The following is a 16,860-nucleotide window of genomic DNA, read 5'->3' on the forward strand; positions in this document are numbered from 1 at the left end:
TCCACAACAAGAGAGGCCGCGGTAGTGAGAGGCCCGCGCACCGCGATGAAGAGTGGTCCCCGCTTGCCACAACTAGAGAAAGCCCTCACACAGAAACGAAGACCCAACACAGTCAAAAATAAAATAAAAATAAACGTGTGACTCTGTTCTGTTTAAAAAAACAGGTTGATTGATTTTTATTTATTTGGTTGTGCCGAGTCTTATTTGTGGCAGGCGGGCTCCTTAGCTGTGGCTTCAGGGCTCCTTGGTTGTGGCTTCAGGACTCCTTCATTGCGACTCGCAGTCTCCTTAGTTGTGGCAGGCAAACTTAGCTGCGGCATGCATGTGGGACCTAGTTCCCTGACCAGGAATCGAACCTGGACCTCCAGCATTGGGAGAGTGGAGTCTTATCCAATGCACCACCAGGGTAGTCCCAAACTGAGCATCTTTCCTACTGAGTCTGGATGAAATCATAGAACCCTTTTCAACACAGTGTCCACAGTCGCTACAAATCAATCCAAGTTGGCACGGCTGGTCAGGGGATGGTACTCTAAGGTCTCAATTAACCATTCTTTCTTTTTTTTTCTTTTTCTTTTTCTCTTCTTTTATTTTATTTTATTTAGCCATGCCATGTGGCATGTGGGATCTTAGTTCCCCTACCAGGGATCGAAAGTGTGCCCCTTGTACTGGAAGTGTGGAGTGTTAAAAAAAAAAAGAAGAGGCTTTCCTTAAAACACTTCGATGTGAAGCAACCACAATAGCAAGGAGCTGAGAAGGGAGGGGACACCCTCGCATATATAAATATAGTGTAAAGCGCCCTTGCTTTCTACACAAAGGGACGTCTCCTGTACATATGGATATATAATTCTAAATTGTGTATTATAGCTTTTACAATCCTGTATTTATTATTTCCTTATTGTAGGTAATAAAAAATCTTCTTCCCTGTTTGTTCTTGAGAATGAGATTTTTCCCCCTAAGCAGTTAAAAATTTTTTTATCTTTCTTTTTACAGTTTGTTGAGCTTTGTTTTGCTTAGAAAGGACATTTTCTCCCTCCCTTTCCCCATATTTTCTCATTTTTTAATTAAAATATTTGATCCCTCTAGATTAAATTTGGATGGAAATCCAAACTTATTTTCCTCTAGCTGGCCAGCCAGCTGTTCACTGTTTGTTGAATGAAAATCTCCCTCCATTGATCTGAAATGCCCCTTACTCATATTAAGTCCCATGTGTAATCGTGTCCATGTCTGACTTTATATTCTGTTCTTTCTGCCTTATTTCCTTCTGCTTAGGTATTTCCTAGCGATTCTTGCATGTTTACTTTCCACATGAACTTTTTTTTTAATATTTAAAAATTTTTTTTAGTTTATATTGGAGTGTATTAGTAATTAGTATACTAATTAGCAATGTTGTGTTAGTTTCAGGTATACAGCAAAGTGATTCAGTTATCCATATACATGTATCTATTCTTTTTCAATTTTTTTCCCCCATTTAGGTTATTACAGAGTACTGAGCAGAGTTCCCTGTGCTATACAGTAGGTCCTTGTTGGTTATCTATTTTAAATATAGCAGTGGGTACATGTCAATCCCAAACTCCTAATCTATTCTATACCTCCCCCACGCCCTTCCCCCTGGTAACCATAAGTCTGGTATCTAAGTCTGTGAGTCTCTTTGTGTTTTGTAAATAAGTCCATCTTTACCTTCCACATGCACTTTGAACTCAGCTGACTGTTCATGACAGTTACCACCCTCCAGCCATGGAGCCTCCCCACCACGGGACATGCTCTGTTCTGGACGTTTCACTGAGAAATCTTTTTCAACCACACAATAGGCCAAAGGGAAGACATCTGAACCATTTTACAAATGGCAAAGTGAAACATCAAATGTCACAAAATTCATCAGTTAGTGAGCCAGGATTCTCCAGGATTCCAAGTGACTCCACACTTGCTCCCTCTGTGAGTTTATCTACTTGCTTAAATCACAGCAACAGGACAACTCCAGGGCCTCTAATAATAGTAGTTTAATAGTCATGATCCCTAAGTTCCATCTACTTGTATCTGTGAATAACTTTGCTTCCTAAGTTTAATTCTCCATCTCAAAAAGCTGTAGCACATAAAATGTTAAGACTTAAAAATATTTTTTTACATAATTAGGTTTAACTTCTTTACAATTAAGTCAATTCTGTTTTTTCTTATTTATCATACAGCTGGAGATTAAATGCATTGAAATGTCCAGAAATTTCTGGAAACGAACTTCCCCTCTTCTCCTTCTGTAGCTGTGAGACCTTATCACTGGGTCTCCCTAACATCACTCACCCTTTGTCTTTATTTGCTCCGTGTGTAGCTTTTTCTGACTTTCCCTCCAGGTCACTAATTACGTGTTCAGCTCTATGGAATCTGCAGCTACACCTGTTCCTTGAGTTTGTTGCTTTTGTTACTGTGTATTTTTTTTATTTCCAGAAATTCTATTGGGTTCTTTTTCAAAACTGTTAATGACTTTTTAATAAAATTCTGTTTCCTGAAGGTATCTCAAAGGCTGCTTTTAGTTCATTAGTCATCATCAGTCTACCTAGTAAACAGCCTACATCTGATGATCTTGATTTGTCTGAAAGGCATGGAAGCTGTTTTCCTGGATGTGCACTGGAGAGTGCATTTAAAAAACTATACAGAAGAATGTCTTGAGGCTTGTGAAAATAATTTTCTCCAGAAAAGATATGTGTTTGCTTTTGCTAGGGGTCTGAGTCATTACCACAGCAGGACCATCTTTTAAAATTGTATATATTCAAGGCTTGAAAATTCCTGGACAGCCCAGTCCATTCAAAATAGGATATAATTCAACACAAGCTGTTCACTTGAGGTTAACGTCTACGTCAATGGAGTTGGGCTCCTGATTACTTAGTGTGCAGAGTCTACTGTCAGACTCCTCAGCTCTAACTCGGGGGGTTAACAAGTGCCCTTGGGTAACATGTGGCTTCCTGGTACGCTTCCACAGGGCTGGGGGGCGCATCCCTGGGGGCACAGAGAGATGGCGAGCTCAGACTAATGGAGAGCACCAGGATGCTGGGGTGTTAGAAGGACGTTACAGTGAGAGAGGAAAACAAGCAGGAGATGTAAAATATACGGAGAAGAAGACATTAAAAGGCCCTCAGACGACCCGTGAGACCGGTGATTGAGGCTATCAATGTCTCCTTCCTGACGGTCACATCTGCACACAAAGGGGGCTCCTCCGAGAGGGCTTCCCCGGACCCACCCGTCACTCCCCATGGCTCTTCTTCTCTGCTCTTGTCCCCATCCGAATTCTTTTCCTTGTTTGGGGGGCTGTTTACTGTCTGTCTCCTTCGGCAGGATGTAAGCTACACCAAGGCAGGGCTTCATTGTGAGCATCTCTGGGATCCCAGGGCCTGGAACAGAGCCTGACACACAGGGGCTTCCTCAGAGGTCTCTGGTGAACACGTGGATAACGCGCAAACCACTGATTCCACGGTTAGAGCCGGCAAGTCAGGAGACGGCAGCACCCTGCGAGGGGAGTGGGGTGATGGAGCTGATCTGCGATGAGGGCCCAGAAGGCTGCCCGTGGGGCAGAGCCCAGGAAACGGGAGGATCTACAGGACCCTGGGAAGGGGGAAGACCAGAAACAGGGAAGGAATCATCCAGTTAAAGGTAAGAAAGACCAACCTCACCAACCTCAGTTTCCTTCTTCCAACAAGGGTTACAAATGAAAGGCATTCGGAGCAGGGGGTGGTCTCCACCACACCTTAATGTCTTGGGACCTAAACATATTAGACGTCCTTTTTTTTTTTTTAATTAACACAAAAATTTTAGAGCCGTTTTAGGTTCACAGCAAAATTGAGGGGAAGATACAGAATTTCCTATATATCTCCTGTCCTGCATTATCAACATCCCCACCAGAGTGTATATTTGTAAGAACTGATGAACCTACACATCATTATAATGAACCGACACATCATAAACACCAAAAGTCTAGTTCACGTTAGACCTCATTCTCAGTTTTGCACACGTTTGCACCAATGTATAATGACATATATTCATCATTATGGACTCATACAGAGTGATTTCCTGCCTTAAAACCCCTCTGCCCTGCCTAGACATCCTTCCATCCTACTCCCTGGCAATCACTGATTTTTTATTGTCTCCATAGTTTTGTCTTTTCCAGAATGTCATGTAGTTGGGACCATACAGTGTATAGTCTTCTCAGATTGGCTTTTGTCACTTTGTACTATACATTTAAGGTTCCTCCGTATCTTTTTATGACTTAATAACTCACTTCCTTTCACCACTGAAATATTCCATTGTCTAAACATACGAGTTTCTTCATCCACTCATGTACTAAAGGACATCTTGGTTACTTTCAAGTTTTGGCAATTATTAATAAAGCTGCTATAAACATCTGGGTGCAGGTTTTCATATGAACATAAATTTTCCAGTCCTTTGGGTAAGTACAAAGGAGTACAAATGCTAGATCGTATGGTTAGCATATGTTTAGTTTTGTAAGAACCTGCCAAACTATTTTCCAAAGTGACTGGACCATTTTGCACTCCCACCAGCAATGCATGAGAGTTCCTGTTACTCCACATCCTTGTCAGCATTTGGTGTTGTCAGTGTTCAAGGTTTTGGCCATTCAAATAGGTGTGTTTTGGTATCTTATTTTTGTTCTAATTTGCATTTCCCTGATGACATATGATGTGGAGCACCTTTTCCTATGCTTATTTGCCATCTGTGTATCTTCTTTGGTGAGGTGTCTGGTAAGGTCTTTGGCCCACCTTAACAGGTTGTCTGTATTCTTGTTGTTGAGTTTTGAGTTCTTTGTGTATTTTGGATAACAGTCCTTCATCAGATTGCTAAAGGTCTGCAGTTTGCCTTACAGTTTCTCTAGACATTGTCTTTTTCAGGGTAGTAGTATCCAATTTTAATAAGTCCAGCTTATCAATGATTTCTTTCATGGAAGGTACCTTTGGCGTTGCATCAAAAAAGGCATCACCATACCCAAGGTCATAGGTTTTCTCCCATGCTAACTTCTAGGATTTTTATAGTTTTGAGTTAATTTTTGTAAAGGGTATAAGATTTGTGTCTAGGGCTTCCCTGGTGGCGCAGTGGTTGAGAGTCCGCCTGCCGATGCAGGGGACACAGGTTCGTGCCCCGGTCCGGGAAGATCCCACATGCCGCGGAGTGGCTAGGCCCGTGAGCCATGGCGGCTGAGCTTGCGCGTCGGGAGCCTGTGTTCCGCAACGGGAGAGGCCACAACAGTGAGAGGCCCGCGTACCCTGCCCCCCCCCAAAAAAAAAGATTTGTGTCTAGATTCATTTTTTGCACATGAATGTCCAGTTGTTTCAGCACCAGTTGTTAAAGAGACTGTCTTTGTTCCACTGTATTGCCTTTGCTCCTTTGTCAAAGATCGGTTAACTATACTTAACGCAGGTCTATTTCTGAGCTCTCTATTCTGTTCCCTTGATCTATTTGCCTTTTCTTTCACCAATATCACACTGCCTTGATTATTGTAGCTTTACAGTAAGTATTGGAGTCGGGTAGTGACAGTCTTCTGACTTTGGTCGTTTCCTTTAATATTGTGTTGGCTATTCTGGGTCTTTTGCCTCTACAAATAAACTTTAGAGTCAGTTTGCCAACATGCAAAACCAAGGGCTTTGATTGGGATGGCATTGCATCTACTGATCACGTTGGGCAGAACTGACAGCTTCAACATACTGAGTGTCTGTCTGCAAACATAGACGATCTCTCCATTTATTCAGTTTTTCTTTGGTCTTGTTCACCAGAGTACGGTAGTTTTCCTCATATAGATTTTGTACACCTTTTGTTAGACGTATACCTAAGTATTTCATTTTGGGGGGTGCTAATTCAAAGGTATTGTGTTCTTAATGTCAAATTCCACTTGTTCATTGCTGATATATAGAAGAAGATGGACTTTTATGTCAAATTGATAAACTTTGTATCCTGCCACCTTGCTATAATCACTTAGTTCCAAAAGTTTTTTTTGGTTGATCTTTGGATTTTCTACATAGATGACCATGGCATCTGTGAACAAAGACAGTTTTAGTTCTTCCTCCCCAATGTGTATACCTTTTCTTTCTTTTTCTTATTAGGCTTATTGAATAGACAGAATGTCTAGTACTGGAGTAGTGAGAGGGGACATCCTTGCCTTGTACCTGATCTCCGTGGGAAAGCCTTGAGTTTCTCACCGTTAAATATGATGTTAGCTGTAGGTTTTTTTGTAGATATTCTTTATCAAGTTGAGGCAGCTCCTCTGTATTTCTAGTTTCCTGAGAGTTTTAATCATGAACTCTGTGTTGTGGGTGTGGTGGATTTTGTCAAATGCTTTTACTGCATCTATTAATACAATCATGTGATTTGTCTTTTTCAGCCTGTTCATGTGATGGATTACACGAATTGATTTTTGAATACTGATTCACTCCTGCATAGCTAAGATAAAGCCTGCTTGGTTGTGGTGTAAAATTCTTTTTATACATTGTTGGATTTTATTGGCTAATATTTTGTTGAGAAATTTTGCATTTATGTTCATGAGAGATACTGGTCTATAGTTTTTTTTTCTTATAATGTCTTTATCTGGTTTTGATAATAGGGTAATGATAGCCTGTCAGAATGAGTTGGAAGTATTCCCTCTATCTTCTGAAAGACAGTGTAGAGAATTATTACAATTTCTTCCTTAAATGTTTGTCAGAATTCACCAGTGAACCCATTTGGGCCTGGTACTTTCTGTTTTGGAAGGTTATTCATTATTGATTCAATTTTTTAAATGAATATAGGCTGATTCAAATTGGATATTTCTTCTGGTGTGAGTTTTGGCAAATTGTGTCTTTTAAGGAATTTGTCCATTTCATCTAGAGTATGAAATTTGTGGGCATAGAAGTTGTTCACAGTATTCCTTTATTATCCTTTTAATGTCCATAGGATCTGTATTGATGGTTTCAATTTAATTTCTGATATTGGTAATTTATGTTCTCTCTTGTTTTATCTTAGTCTGATTAGAGGCTTATCAATTTTATTGATCTTTTCAAAGAACTAGTTTTTGGTTTAATTGATTTCCTATTTTCTATTTTACTCCTTTAATTCTTATTATTTGTTTTCTTGTACTTACTTTGGATTTGATTTGCTTTTCATTTTCTAGTTTCCGAAGGTAGAAACTTAGATTATTAACTTTAGATCTTTTTTCTTTTCTAATACATGCATTCAATGCTGTAAATGTTGTCTAAGTACTGCTTTGGCCGCATTCCACAAATTTTGATAAGTTGTGTTTTCATTTTCATTTAGTCCAAAATATTTTAAAATTTCTCTTGAGAATTCTTCTTTGACCCATGTGTTATTTAGAAGTGTGCTGTTTAATCTCCATGTATTTTTGGATTTTCCAGATATCTTTCTGTTATTGAATTTTAGTTTAATTCCATCGTAGTCTGACAACAGATGTTGTATAATTTCTATTACTTTATAGTTGTTAAAGTGTGTTTTATGGTCCAGAATGTGTTCTATCTTGGTGACCATTCCATGTGAGCTTGAGAAGAATGTGTATTCTGCTGTTCTTTCCAATAAAGTTAAACATATACTTAGCATACAACGCAGCAACTCTACCCCAAGGCTCTCCCCTAGAAAACAAACTGCATTCATCTATGTTCATAGTATCCACAGAAGATTATAGTCAAAACCCAGATACAACCCAAAAGTCCATCAACAGGAAAACAGATAAACAAATTGTGGTATACTTAGGGTAAAATACTCACTGAGTTTTTTTTTTTAAAAAAGGTGGCTTCCCTGGTGGCGCAGTGGCTGAGAGTTTGCCTGCCGATGCAGGGGACACGGGTTCGTGCCCCAGTCCAGAAAGATCCCACCTGCTGCGGAGCGGCTGGGCCCGTGAGCCATGGCTGCTGAGCCTGTGCATCCAGAGCCTGTGCTCCGCAACGGGAGAGGCCACAACAGTGAGAGGCCTGCATACCGCAAAAAAATAAAAAATAAAAAATAAAACACAATAAAAAAGAATGCACTGCTGATAAGTGCAACAACATGGATAACTCTCAAAAACAATATGCATACCTACTGAATGACTGATCACATTTAGATGAAGTTCAAGAGTGGATAAAACTAATCTGTGGTGAAAAAAGATAGAACAGTGATTTCCTCTGAGCACAGGGGTGGAAAGATATTCAATGGGAAAGGGCACGGGGAAAACTTACTGGTGCGATGGAGAAGTTATTTGGGTGGAAGTTATTGAGCTATGTGTGTATTTTACGCATATAAAGTATACTTCAATGAAGTAGGTGTATTGTAGGGGAGAGATGACAGAGCTGGACGGTGCCATAGAAGCACATTTACAGCTCAGTCTGGCCAACGCAGCACACAAGACACCCTGGTCAAGTGCCATTTGAAACCCGGAGTGGCCCCCTCTGAAGCCTGCCCTTGGCTCTGACTGGCTGCCCACACTGCAAGCTGTGTTCACCCTTCTTCAGCGAGATCGGAGGGAACAGTCTGTGGCCCTGTCTCAACCTGGACACCCTCCCCCACTACACTGTATCCTGCTCTTCCTTCAAGGCCTCCACCGAGCCTCTCTTTTTCACTGCTACCTCTCTTCCCTACATGCTTCTCGTCAACCCAGACTCTCCAGCTACCCTCCGCTCACAGGAGGCTGGTCTAGGAGCCATGGCATGGATGGGACTTGGGGTCATGAGTAGCTGCATAGATTGGGCATCTTCACTCACACATATGTACACAAACAGAGGATGAGACCCAAAGTGTTTTGGTTTTTCCTACTGCTTTGTAAAATTAAGTGCTCACTGCCTTTTTTTTTTTTTTGCCTTTCCTTAATTTCACATACTGAATTAGACATACTTTTCTTTTTAAGTGTTAGGATCCTTGGATTTAATTGTTTTATTTCTTTTGTGTCCTCTCACAGGGCTCTGTGGTCAATGACCATTCAATTTATACTACAGACCAGCAGTTCTCAAAGTATGGTCAGAGGACCCCTGGAGGGTCCATGAGACCCTTCAGGGAATTTGCAAGGTCAAAACTTATACACTATAAGATTAATTGCCTTTTCCAGGCTCATCTTCCAAGGAGTGTATGGTGGAGCTTTCCACTGTATACTGAGAAGGTCTACATGACTCAGTGGACCAGCATTTTCCAAATGATGGATGCAGAATGATACAAAATCATGCAAGGGCAAAAGACCCATTCCAAGTGCCAAATAGACCAGTACATTTTCACGTAACAGAGTAAGAAACATTCATTTTCAGATTCTACGGTGCAATTCATCTTTAAGAAACTACCATTTGTTGGATTTTGGCATAGCATCAAAGAAGGATGTCCACAATTATGTGAGAAGTATATTAAGATACTCCACACTGTTCCGACTACATATCTATGTGAGGCCAGAGTTTTGCCAATCCTTCAACCAAAACAACATATTGCAACAGACTGAATACAAAAGGTGCTGTGAGAACCCAACTGTCTTCTGCTAAGCACATTAAAGAGATTTGCAAAAGTGTAAAACAATGTCACTCTTTTCACTAGATATTTTGTTTGGGAAAGTAAAATTATTTTTCATAAAAACATTTATGTTAACATGCAATACTCTAGTGTTATTTTTAAATCAGTTAACAAATATTTTTAAATGTCCTCACTTTTAATTTCAAATGCATAACCTACAGAAACAAAACCTCTTCTGGGTCTTCAGTCACTTTTAAGTGTACAGAGGGGTCCTGAGATGAAAAAGTTTGAGGATGGCTGCTTTAGGCTGTCTGACTAAAATACTGAGCAGACCCTTTAGAAATGAAAGGGCCAGAGATGCTGGATTTGGAGTCAGACAGACCTGGGTTTCCACCACTGTCCCACACTGCACTAATGGATTTGGAGCAACTAATTTAATACCCTTAAACCTCAGGGTTTTTTTTTTTTTAATTAATTAATTTATTTGGCTGCGCCGGGTCTTAGTTGCGGCACGCGGTATCTAGGTCCCTGACCAGGGATCAAACCCAGGCACCCTGCATTGGGAGTGCGGAGTCTTAACCACTGGACCAGCAGGAAAGTCCCTTGGGGTTTTATTTTTAATCTGTGAAATGGTAGGAATAACACCATTTTCAGAGCTGCTGAGATTAAGTGAGCTAAGGCATGGAATGTAACAGCGCAGACAACCTGCAGCTAGTAGGCACCCGGACGTTTCATTATTTACGCATGTTGCACTTGGTCCTATAAGGCTTTGAGGCAGCCAGAGACTTGGCTGAGTTGGGAGCAAAGTTCAGGACCCTGGCCAGCTGATCAACTACGGGAAAAGCAAAGGCTCTTCATGTCCTGGAACACATCCTGTAAGGCCATAGGAGGGTGGAAGGGCTGACTCTTCAGACCTCTTCCAACCTTGCGGGAGGAAGTGTTCACCTGTTGACGGGCCAGAAACCCAGACAGAGCAGCTCTGCGTAGTTACAGGTCTCAGCTCAATCCAATTCAATTCGCCAAATGTTTAGGAAGCATCTACTAGATGTCAGGCACTACTTAAGCCCCCCAAATGCATCAGGGGACAAAACTGACAAAGACCTGGGTCTTAGGCAGCTCACCTTTTAGTGCAAAGTTATGAAAAGTGGAGCAGCAACACAGGGTCCTAGGGAGGATCCACGTGCAGACAGGAGCAGGACCAAAGGAAAACTCAGCAAGGGAGAGGGGCCGAGTACGTGTACAGTGACCCGTAAAGCCTCTCGTGCAGGGGGTCATGCAGTGCGCTGTGGGGAGGCACTGGTGATGTCGGGAAGCTGGAGCCAGGGATGCTGGGGGTGATGACAAGTGGGACATCGGGCTGCCCTGGAGCAAGATGAGGGAGGGAGAGGGAAGAAGCCTGAGGCTGGGGAAGGCACCTCTTGGGTGAAAACTTTCAACCCTCTTCCTAATCAGAACTCCGTCAGCAGCTTCCTGGTCTGCAATGGGTAGGGAAGAAGACAGCCGTCCAGGGTCTGCGGACTCTGGCTTGGCAGAAGGTGTAGACATCTGAGTCTGAATGGGTCCACAAGAAGCCGGAACAGTGAACCGAGTGTAAAGACACCCCTCTGAACGCCTTTCTGTCACCATTCTGGGCTGCTCCCCTGTGCTCTGGGTTGCAACCTGGATGGGCCAGATGGTAACACACACGTGAAGGTCCCATGCTGACTCTACCCGGGGTTTCTTTATGAACAGCCACTGCTCGTAGGAAGGACTGGTGGGTGTGTCCAGAGCGGTGCATCTGGACACTTAGAACTGGCCTTGTTTGTTTTTGTTGTCAAGTTGTTACTTGCAGACTGTTTCTCCAACAGTCTCCTAAAGGCCCCAGATGTGTTTGTGCAGATAATCCATGGTGACCTTGGAGTTTCCATTGGGAAAGGTTTTGCCTGCAGAAACCAAGAGCTGGGTCCCGCCCTTCGCTGCAGAAATCCACTTTGAAACACTTAAGGTATCGGGAAAAGTCCAAATGTTTCGACTGTTTTGATCCCTGTAATTGTGACTGGGGGTGCTTTTATCCCACGGTTTAAAATGTTTCCTATATGTCTTCGGCATCATCATGCTGCCGTGGTTGACACAGCGAGACAGTGAGAAACTGAAGCGGAAGTGAGGCTTCACAGGTGACTCGTTTGTGGGGAGAAAAGGCACCCGATTTTCATGAACTCGAGTGATAGATACAGAAGTGAGTGATGAGCTCCTAGGGGAGGCTGGAGTGACTGTTGCCCGTTTGCTGAAGGGAGGGTCCATTTGGAGACTGGAAAAGAAGTTTTGGCCAAAAGTGTAATATAAACCAGTACTATAATTTACAGGGGCATCTAATTGTCTAGTGCTTGGCGTGGGTGATGCTGTAAGCCCCCCGAGCAGTGTGAAATCCTATGCTCAATGCCAGGTCCCCGGCCGCCCCCCTTGTAGGGTGAGGCAGTTGGAGTGCGCAAGGTGGACAACAGTAGTCCACAGCCACTCAGCTAGAACCTGGGACCCTGCAGTCGGGGCTCCTGCCTTCCTGGAGCGTCGTGCCCCCTTTCATAAAGATGTATCTAAACCGAGGTCACCAGGTCCTCGAGGGTCGAGGGGAAATGCACATGCACACACTGACCACACAGAGGCCGTGGGGCCCACACGCCATGCCGCTCCCTCCTCCACCTTCTGCCACCTGAGAATCCATTCTCTGCTTGTACACACCCCACCTGGAGCGCAAGACGTGCGAGAAACAAGAACAGAAACCCAACGCCCAAGTTCCTTTCCTTTGTTGCTGGTTTCCACTCTTTATGAAACTGTTTTTGTTGGCTTCAGTGGCTGAAATCTTTAGGAGGAAGAGCATGGAAACTGGATCAGCAGCTGGGTGCTCTGGGGTGTGAGCCAATGGCGGCGGGGGGGAGGGGCACAACACCTCAGAGGACCGAATAGAGAAGGAACCTAGAACAATGCTGGATGCAGGAGAGGCATCCCGCAAATGGCTGATAGTATCATCTTCATGGGTCATTTTGTCTCTCACTATCATAAGCGATCAAGAGAAAATCTAGCTGCATTTCAGTTTTGATTTAGAAAAAAGTAACGTAAGGGACTACCAAAGAAACACTGTATGACGCCTGTCCTAGGATATTCCAAAGAGAAAAAATGTAAATCCTTCGGGAAAGAAAACGAAACAAAAAATCTCAACAGCATATGTACGAAATAGTCCAAAACCGCTAAATGGAACGACACGGAAAACATTTCTGAAACTCAGAGATTGGTGGGATGGAGTGAGCTGCAACATGTTCACAGCTCTCAGCTGTGTAGGCCCGCCCTTCTCCTTTCCTGAACGCAAATCACCCCTTATCAAGCCAAGAGCATACTGCCTGGACCCCGCATGGATCACAGCAGCCCCTATTCTTTTCCTTCTTCCTGTGAAGATCGCAGCCCTCCAGCCATCCACCCGGCCCGGGGCGCTTCCAGGAGTCGCCTCAGGATGAGGCGGTTGAAGCTTGGAATCGCAACGTTTTGAACACTTTTCCTCGGGGAGTTGTTGGAGAACTGAAGATATACGGAGTGAAAAAAGGGAGGGACGAGACCCTGCAGAATCCCCTGGGGTCCCCGAGCCACGCGGTTCTCATGACGTCACTCTGACAGCCCTCACTGGTCCCCCTACCTGCCCCTCCTTTCCGCTTTTCCACGCCCCCCCCCGCCCCCGGGAATCGCCATGCCTGCCGATGCTTTCGGGGAACAGCAGAGGCTCGCCCTCCCCCGCGGCAGCTTCTGGAAGCCTCTGCGGGGGGCGCGGTCCCTGGCCGCTCGGGTGGGGTCGGGGGCGCAGGTGGCAGCCAGTCGGGAGGTCCTGGGTCAAGTGGTGTTCGCGCTCAGGCCCCCTCGGGGGACGAGGACGGAGGCAGGCGCAGGTGTCCCACGCGCTGAGCAGGAGGGCCGGGGGACTGGAGTCCGACCCCTGCAGGGCATCCCTGACGTGCGGCTCTCCGTTCCGGAAATCCGCCGCGCTGCTACCCTCGGGCTCGTCCCTGAGAGCCCCTGGCGTGCCGCTCCCACCCTCGGCGGCCTGCTCGGCGGCCCACGTCCCAGCCGACCCCGGCCCGGGCCCCGCGGTCGCGTCCCGCCCAGCATCCCGCCCCGTCCCCGCTCCCGGGTCTCCTTTCGGCCCTGACCCCGCCCCCGCCTCCGTCCCGCCCCGCCCCCGGCCCCTCCAGGCCCGGAGCGGCGCCCCTTGTCTCGCCACTTGGCCACTTCTGACCTCCGCGCGCTGGGAGCAGTCGGCGCCGCGCCCACGCCGTCCACGCCATCCCCGCCACCGCCGCGTACGCGTGGCCGGGTCTACACAGGCTCTCCCGCCGCTCTGGGGCCGCACGTCGAATCCGCGCGGGCTTCCCCTCCCGCCGGACGCCAGGTGAAGCAACTCTCATCTCTACAGCCTCTCCCGCGTCGCAGATGCCGGGTGTGGGTGTGGCCTTTGCGTCCATCACCGCCTTTCCTGCCCCCCACGCACCTCCCCACGTGTTCCCCGGGTTCCATCACCGCCTTTCCTGTCCCCTCCACGTGCTCCCTTGGGCCCACACCATTTTCCCTGCCGAGTAGACCCCCGGGAGAAGCAGGAGCCCACAGCGACCTTCCTAAGGCGGCCCTGCCTGGTGGCCCCTGCACTCCCTTAGGCTTGCCTGGGGTTGTGTTTGCTGAAATTGCTCGACCAAATGAGCCTGCTCCCTGTATGAGGCTGCTCTGTGCGATGCCCACAGCCAAGTTCCCGAGGCTAAGGGGAGTGCATTCCAAAAGGGTGGGCTGTATGTTTCTAGAAAGTTGTGTATTTCTTCTAGGTTGCCAAATTTGTTGGCCTGTAATTGTTCATAGCATTCTTTTATGGGTTTTTTTTTGTATTTCTGCAGTATCAGTTGAGATTTCTCCTTTTTCATTTCTTATTTTGTTTATTTGGGTTCTCTCTCTTTTCTTCTTGGTGAGCCTAGCCAGAGGTTTGTCAATTTTGTTTACCTTTTCAAAGAACCAGCTCTTGGCTTTGTTGATTTTTACTGTTGTTTTTTTTAATATCTATTTTATTTATTTCCTCCCTGATCGTTATTATTTCCTTCTTCTGCTGACTCTACATTTTGTTTGTTCTTCTTTTTCTTTTTCTTTTTTTTTTTTTTTTTGTTTTTTTTTTTTGCGGTATGCGGGCCTCTCCCGTTGCGGAGCACAGGCTCTGGACGCGCAGGCTCAGCGGCCATGGCTCATGGGCCCAGCCACTCTGCGGCATGTGGGATCTTCCCGGGCCGGGGCACGAACCCATGTCCCCTGCACTGGCAGGCGGATTCTAAACCACTGTGCCACCAGGGAAGCCCTGTTCTTCTTTTTCTAATTCTTTTAGGTGCTAGGTTAGGTTGTTTAGTTGAGATTTTTCTTGTTTTTTGATGAAGGCCTGTGTCGTTATGAACTTGTGGTTGCCAAGGGGGAAGGGGGGAGGGAGATGGATGGACTGGGGGTTGGGGGTTGGTAGATGCAGACTATTACACTGAGCATGGATAAACAACAAGGTCCTAATCTATAGGACAGGGAACTATACTCAATATCCTGTGATAAACATAATGGAAAAGAGTATTAAAAAAAAGAATGTCTATATGTGTATAACTGAGTCACTTTGCTGTACAGCAGAGATTGCCACCACACTGTAAGTCAACTACACTTCAATAAAAAAGAAAAAGAGCTGGATGTTGGAAATGGCCCACTTCAGGTGTAGTGTATGAGCTCCCTCAGCCAGGAAGCCCCCATTCAGTGCTCCGTCCACCAGCACAATCCTCGCCACTTCTTCAGGTCAGGGCTTGGCTTCCCCGCTGCAGTCCTCTGTCCCTTTATAATCATGCTTCATTGAAAAACAAAACAAAACGTGGGCTTCCCTGGTGGCGCAGTGGTTGAGAGTCCGCCTGCCGATGCAGGGGACGCGGGTTCGTGCCCCGGTCCGGGAAGATCCCACATGCCGCGGAGCGGCTGGGCCCGTGAGCCATGGCCGCTGAGCCTGCGCGTCCGGAGCCTGTGCTCCACAAACGGGAGAGGCCACAACAGTGAGAGGCCCGCGTACCGCAAAAAAAAAAAAAAAAAAAAAAAGTATGAGGAGCCCTGGTTGAAGTGCTTTAGAATTAACTTTCATATTAAAATGTTTCTGTGAAAATGCTCCCCACCTCCCCGTCATTCTCCCGACCCGTGCCCCTCACGGTTCTTTTCTCAATTTGTTATAAAGCCGGGTTAATGGCTTCTCTCCATGGCTGCCGCACCTGCTGGCCTGTAGGATGCTGGCAGGCTGGGGCTGTGTTTATTCTCTACGGCCCCAGCGCCCAGCACAGGTGGGGCACCCAGGAAGCGCTCAGGAATAAAATATGTGTTGAACGATGGATGCCTCCAAAAATGCAGAGCAGGTGAAAAGTCCAGGCTTCACTTAGTTCAACCCCCACCCCCCACAAGCATTTTAATCCCAGTGCAGTTGTGTTAGTCATCTGGGGCTGCTGTACCAAAATAGCACAGGCTGGGGGGCTTCAATCCTAGAAATTTATTTTCTCCAGTTCTGAAGGCTGGAAGCCCAAGATCAAGGTTCCTGCAGATTAGGTTCCTGGTGAGTTCTCTCTTCTAGGCTTGCAGACAGCTGACCTCTCACATGACCGAGAGAAAGAGTGTGTGTGTGTGTGTGTGTGTGTGTGTGTGTGTATCTGAGAGAGAGAGAGCCCTCTGGTGTCTCTTCCTCTTCTTATCAGAACACTGATCCCGTCAGGAGGCTTCACCCTCATGACCTCATCTAGACCCAATTACCCCCAGGGATCCCATGTCCAAATACCATCTTGCTGTAGGTTAGGGCTTCCACATATGAACGGGGGGTGGGGGGACACAAGCAGTGATAGTCCAAACCTGGGGTTACACGCCCTTCCAGGAGCTGGAAGGAGACCTCTTATGGGGAGTGTTCTCCAAACCCTTATCTTGCCGATAAGGAAATTGATACTCATGGGTTCAGTGGCTTGCCCATGGCAAGGTCTCCACACCTTTGTGTTACGTACAAATCTTATCTCTTTGAAGGCCTGATCTTCAAGGGCCTCGAACTGCATTCAACTGGGAGTGGTAATAAACTTGTACTTATGGACATTTATTCCATAAAACAGTGCTTCTGGCTCCTAGCAGTAACTGTAATTCGAGTTCAGGCCACCGGATCAGGGAGAGGAGTGGATCTCCAGTTATCACCATTATCAGTGTTGACAGCTAAGGTGTGTTTGATCAACACAGGATCTGGCTGGAGAAGAGAGGTTTTCTGAGAGAAATAAAAACATAAAAATCATTCTCACAGATTGTTCTTGGCCTCAGAGGGTGGAAAACAAGTCAGAATACCTGGCGAGGAATGCAAAGCAAAACCTCCTTGGTTGCATAGCCTTA

The 16,860-nt window shown here is 45.7% G+C and overlaps 1 protein-coding gene across 1 annotated transcript in view; it reads right to left on the bottom strand.

The window, feature by feature from the left end:
* Positions 1-13,805, bottom strand: part of FAM3B (FAM3 metabolism regulating signaling molecule B) — a 52,000-nt gene extending 38,195 nt beyond the window's left edge. The window contains exon 1 of the mRNA XM_081235158.1: positions 13,697-13,805. Within this exon, the coding sequence (XP_081091284.1) occupies positions 13,697-13,745 (49 nt within the window). The 5' untranslated portion in view covers positions 13,746-13,805. The remainder of the gene's footprint in view (positions 1-13,696) is intronic.
* Between the last annotated feature and the right edge of the window lie 3,055 nt (positions 13,806-16,860).

This window comes from Mesoplodon bidens (genome assembly GCF_964165515.1).
Source record: "Mesoplodon bidens genome assembly, chromosome: 5".
Taxonomy (NCBI): domain Eukaryota; kingdom Metazoa; phylum Chordata; class Mammalia; order Artiodactyla; family Ziphiidae; genus Mesoplodon; species Mesoplodon bidens.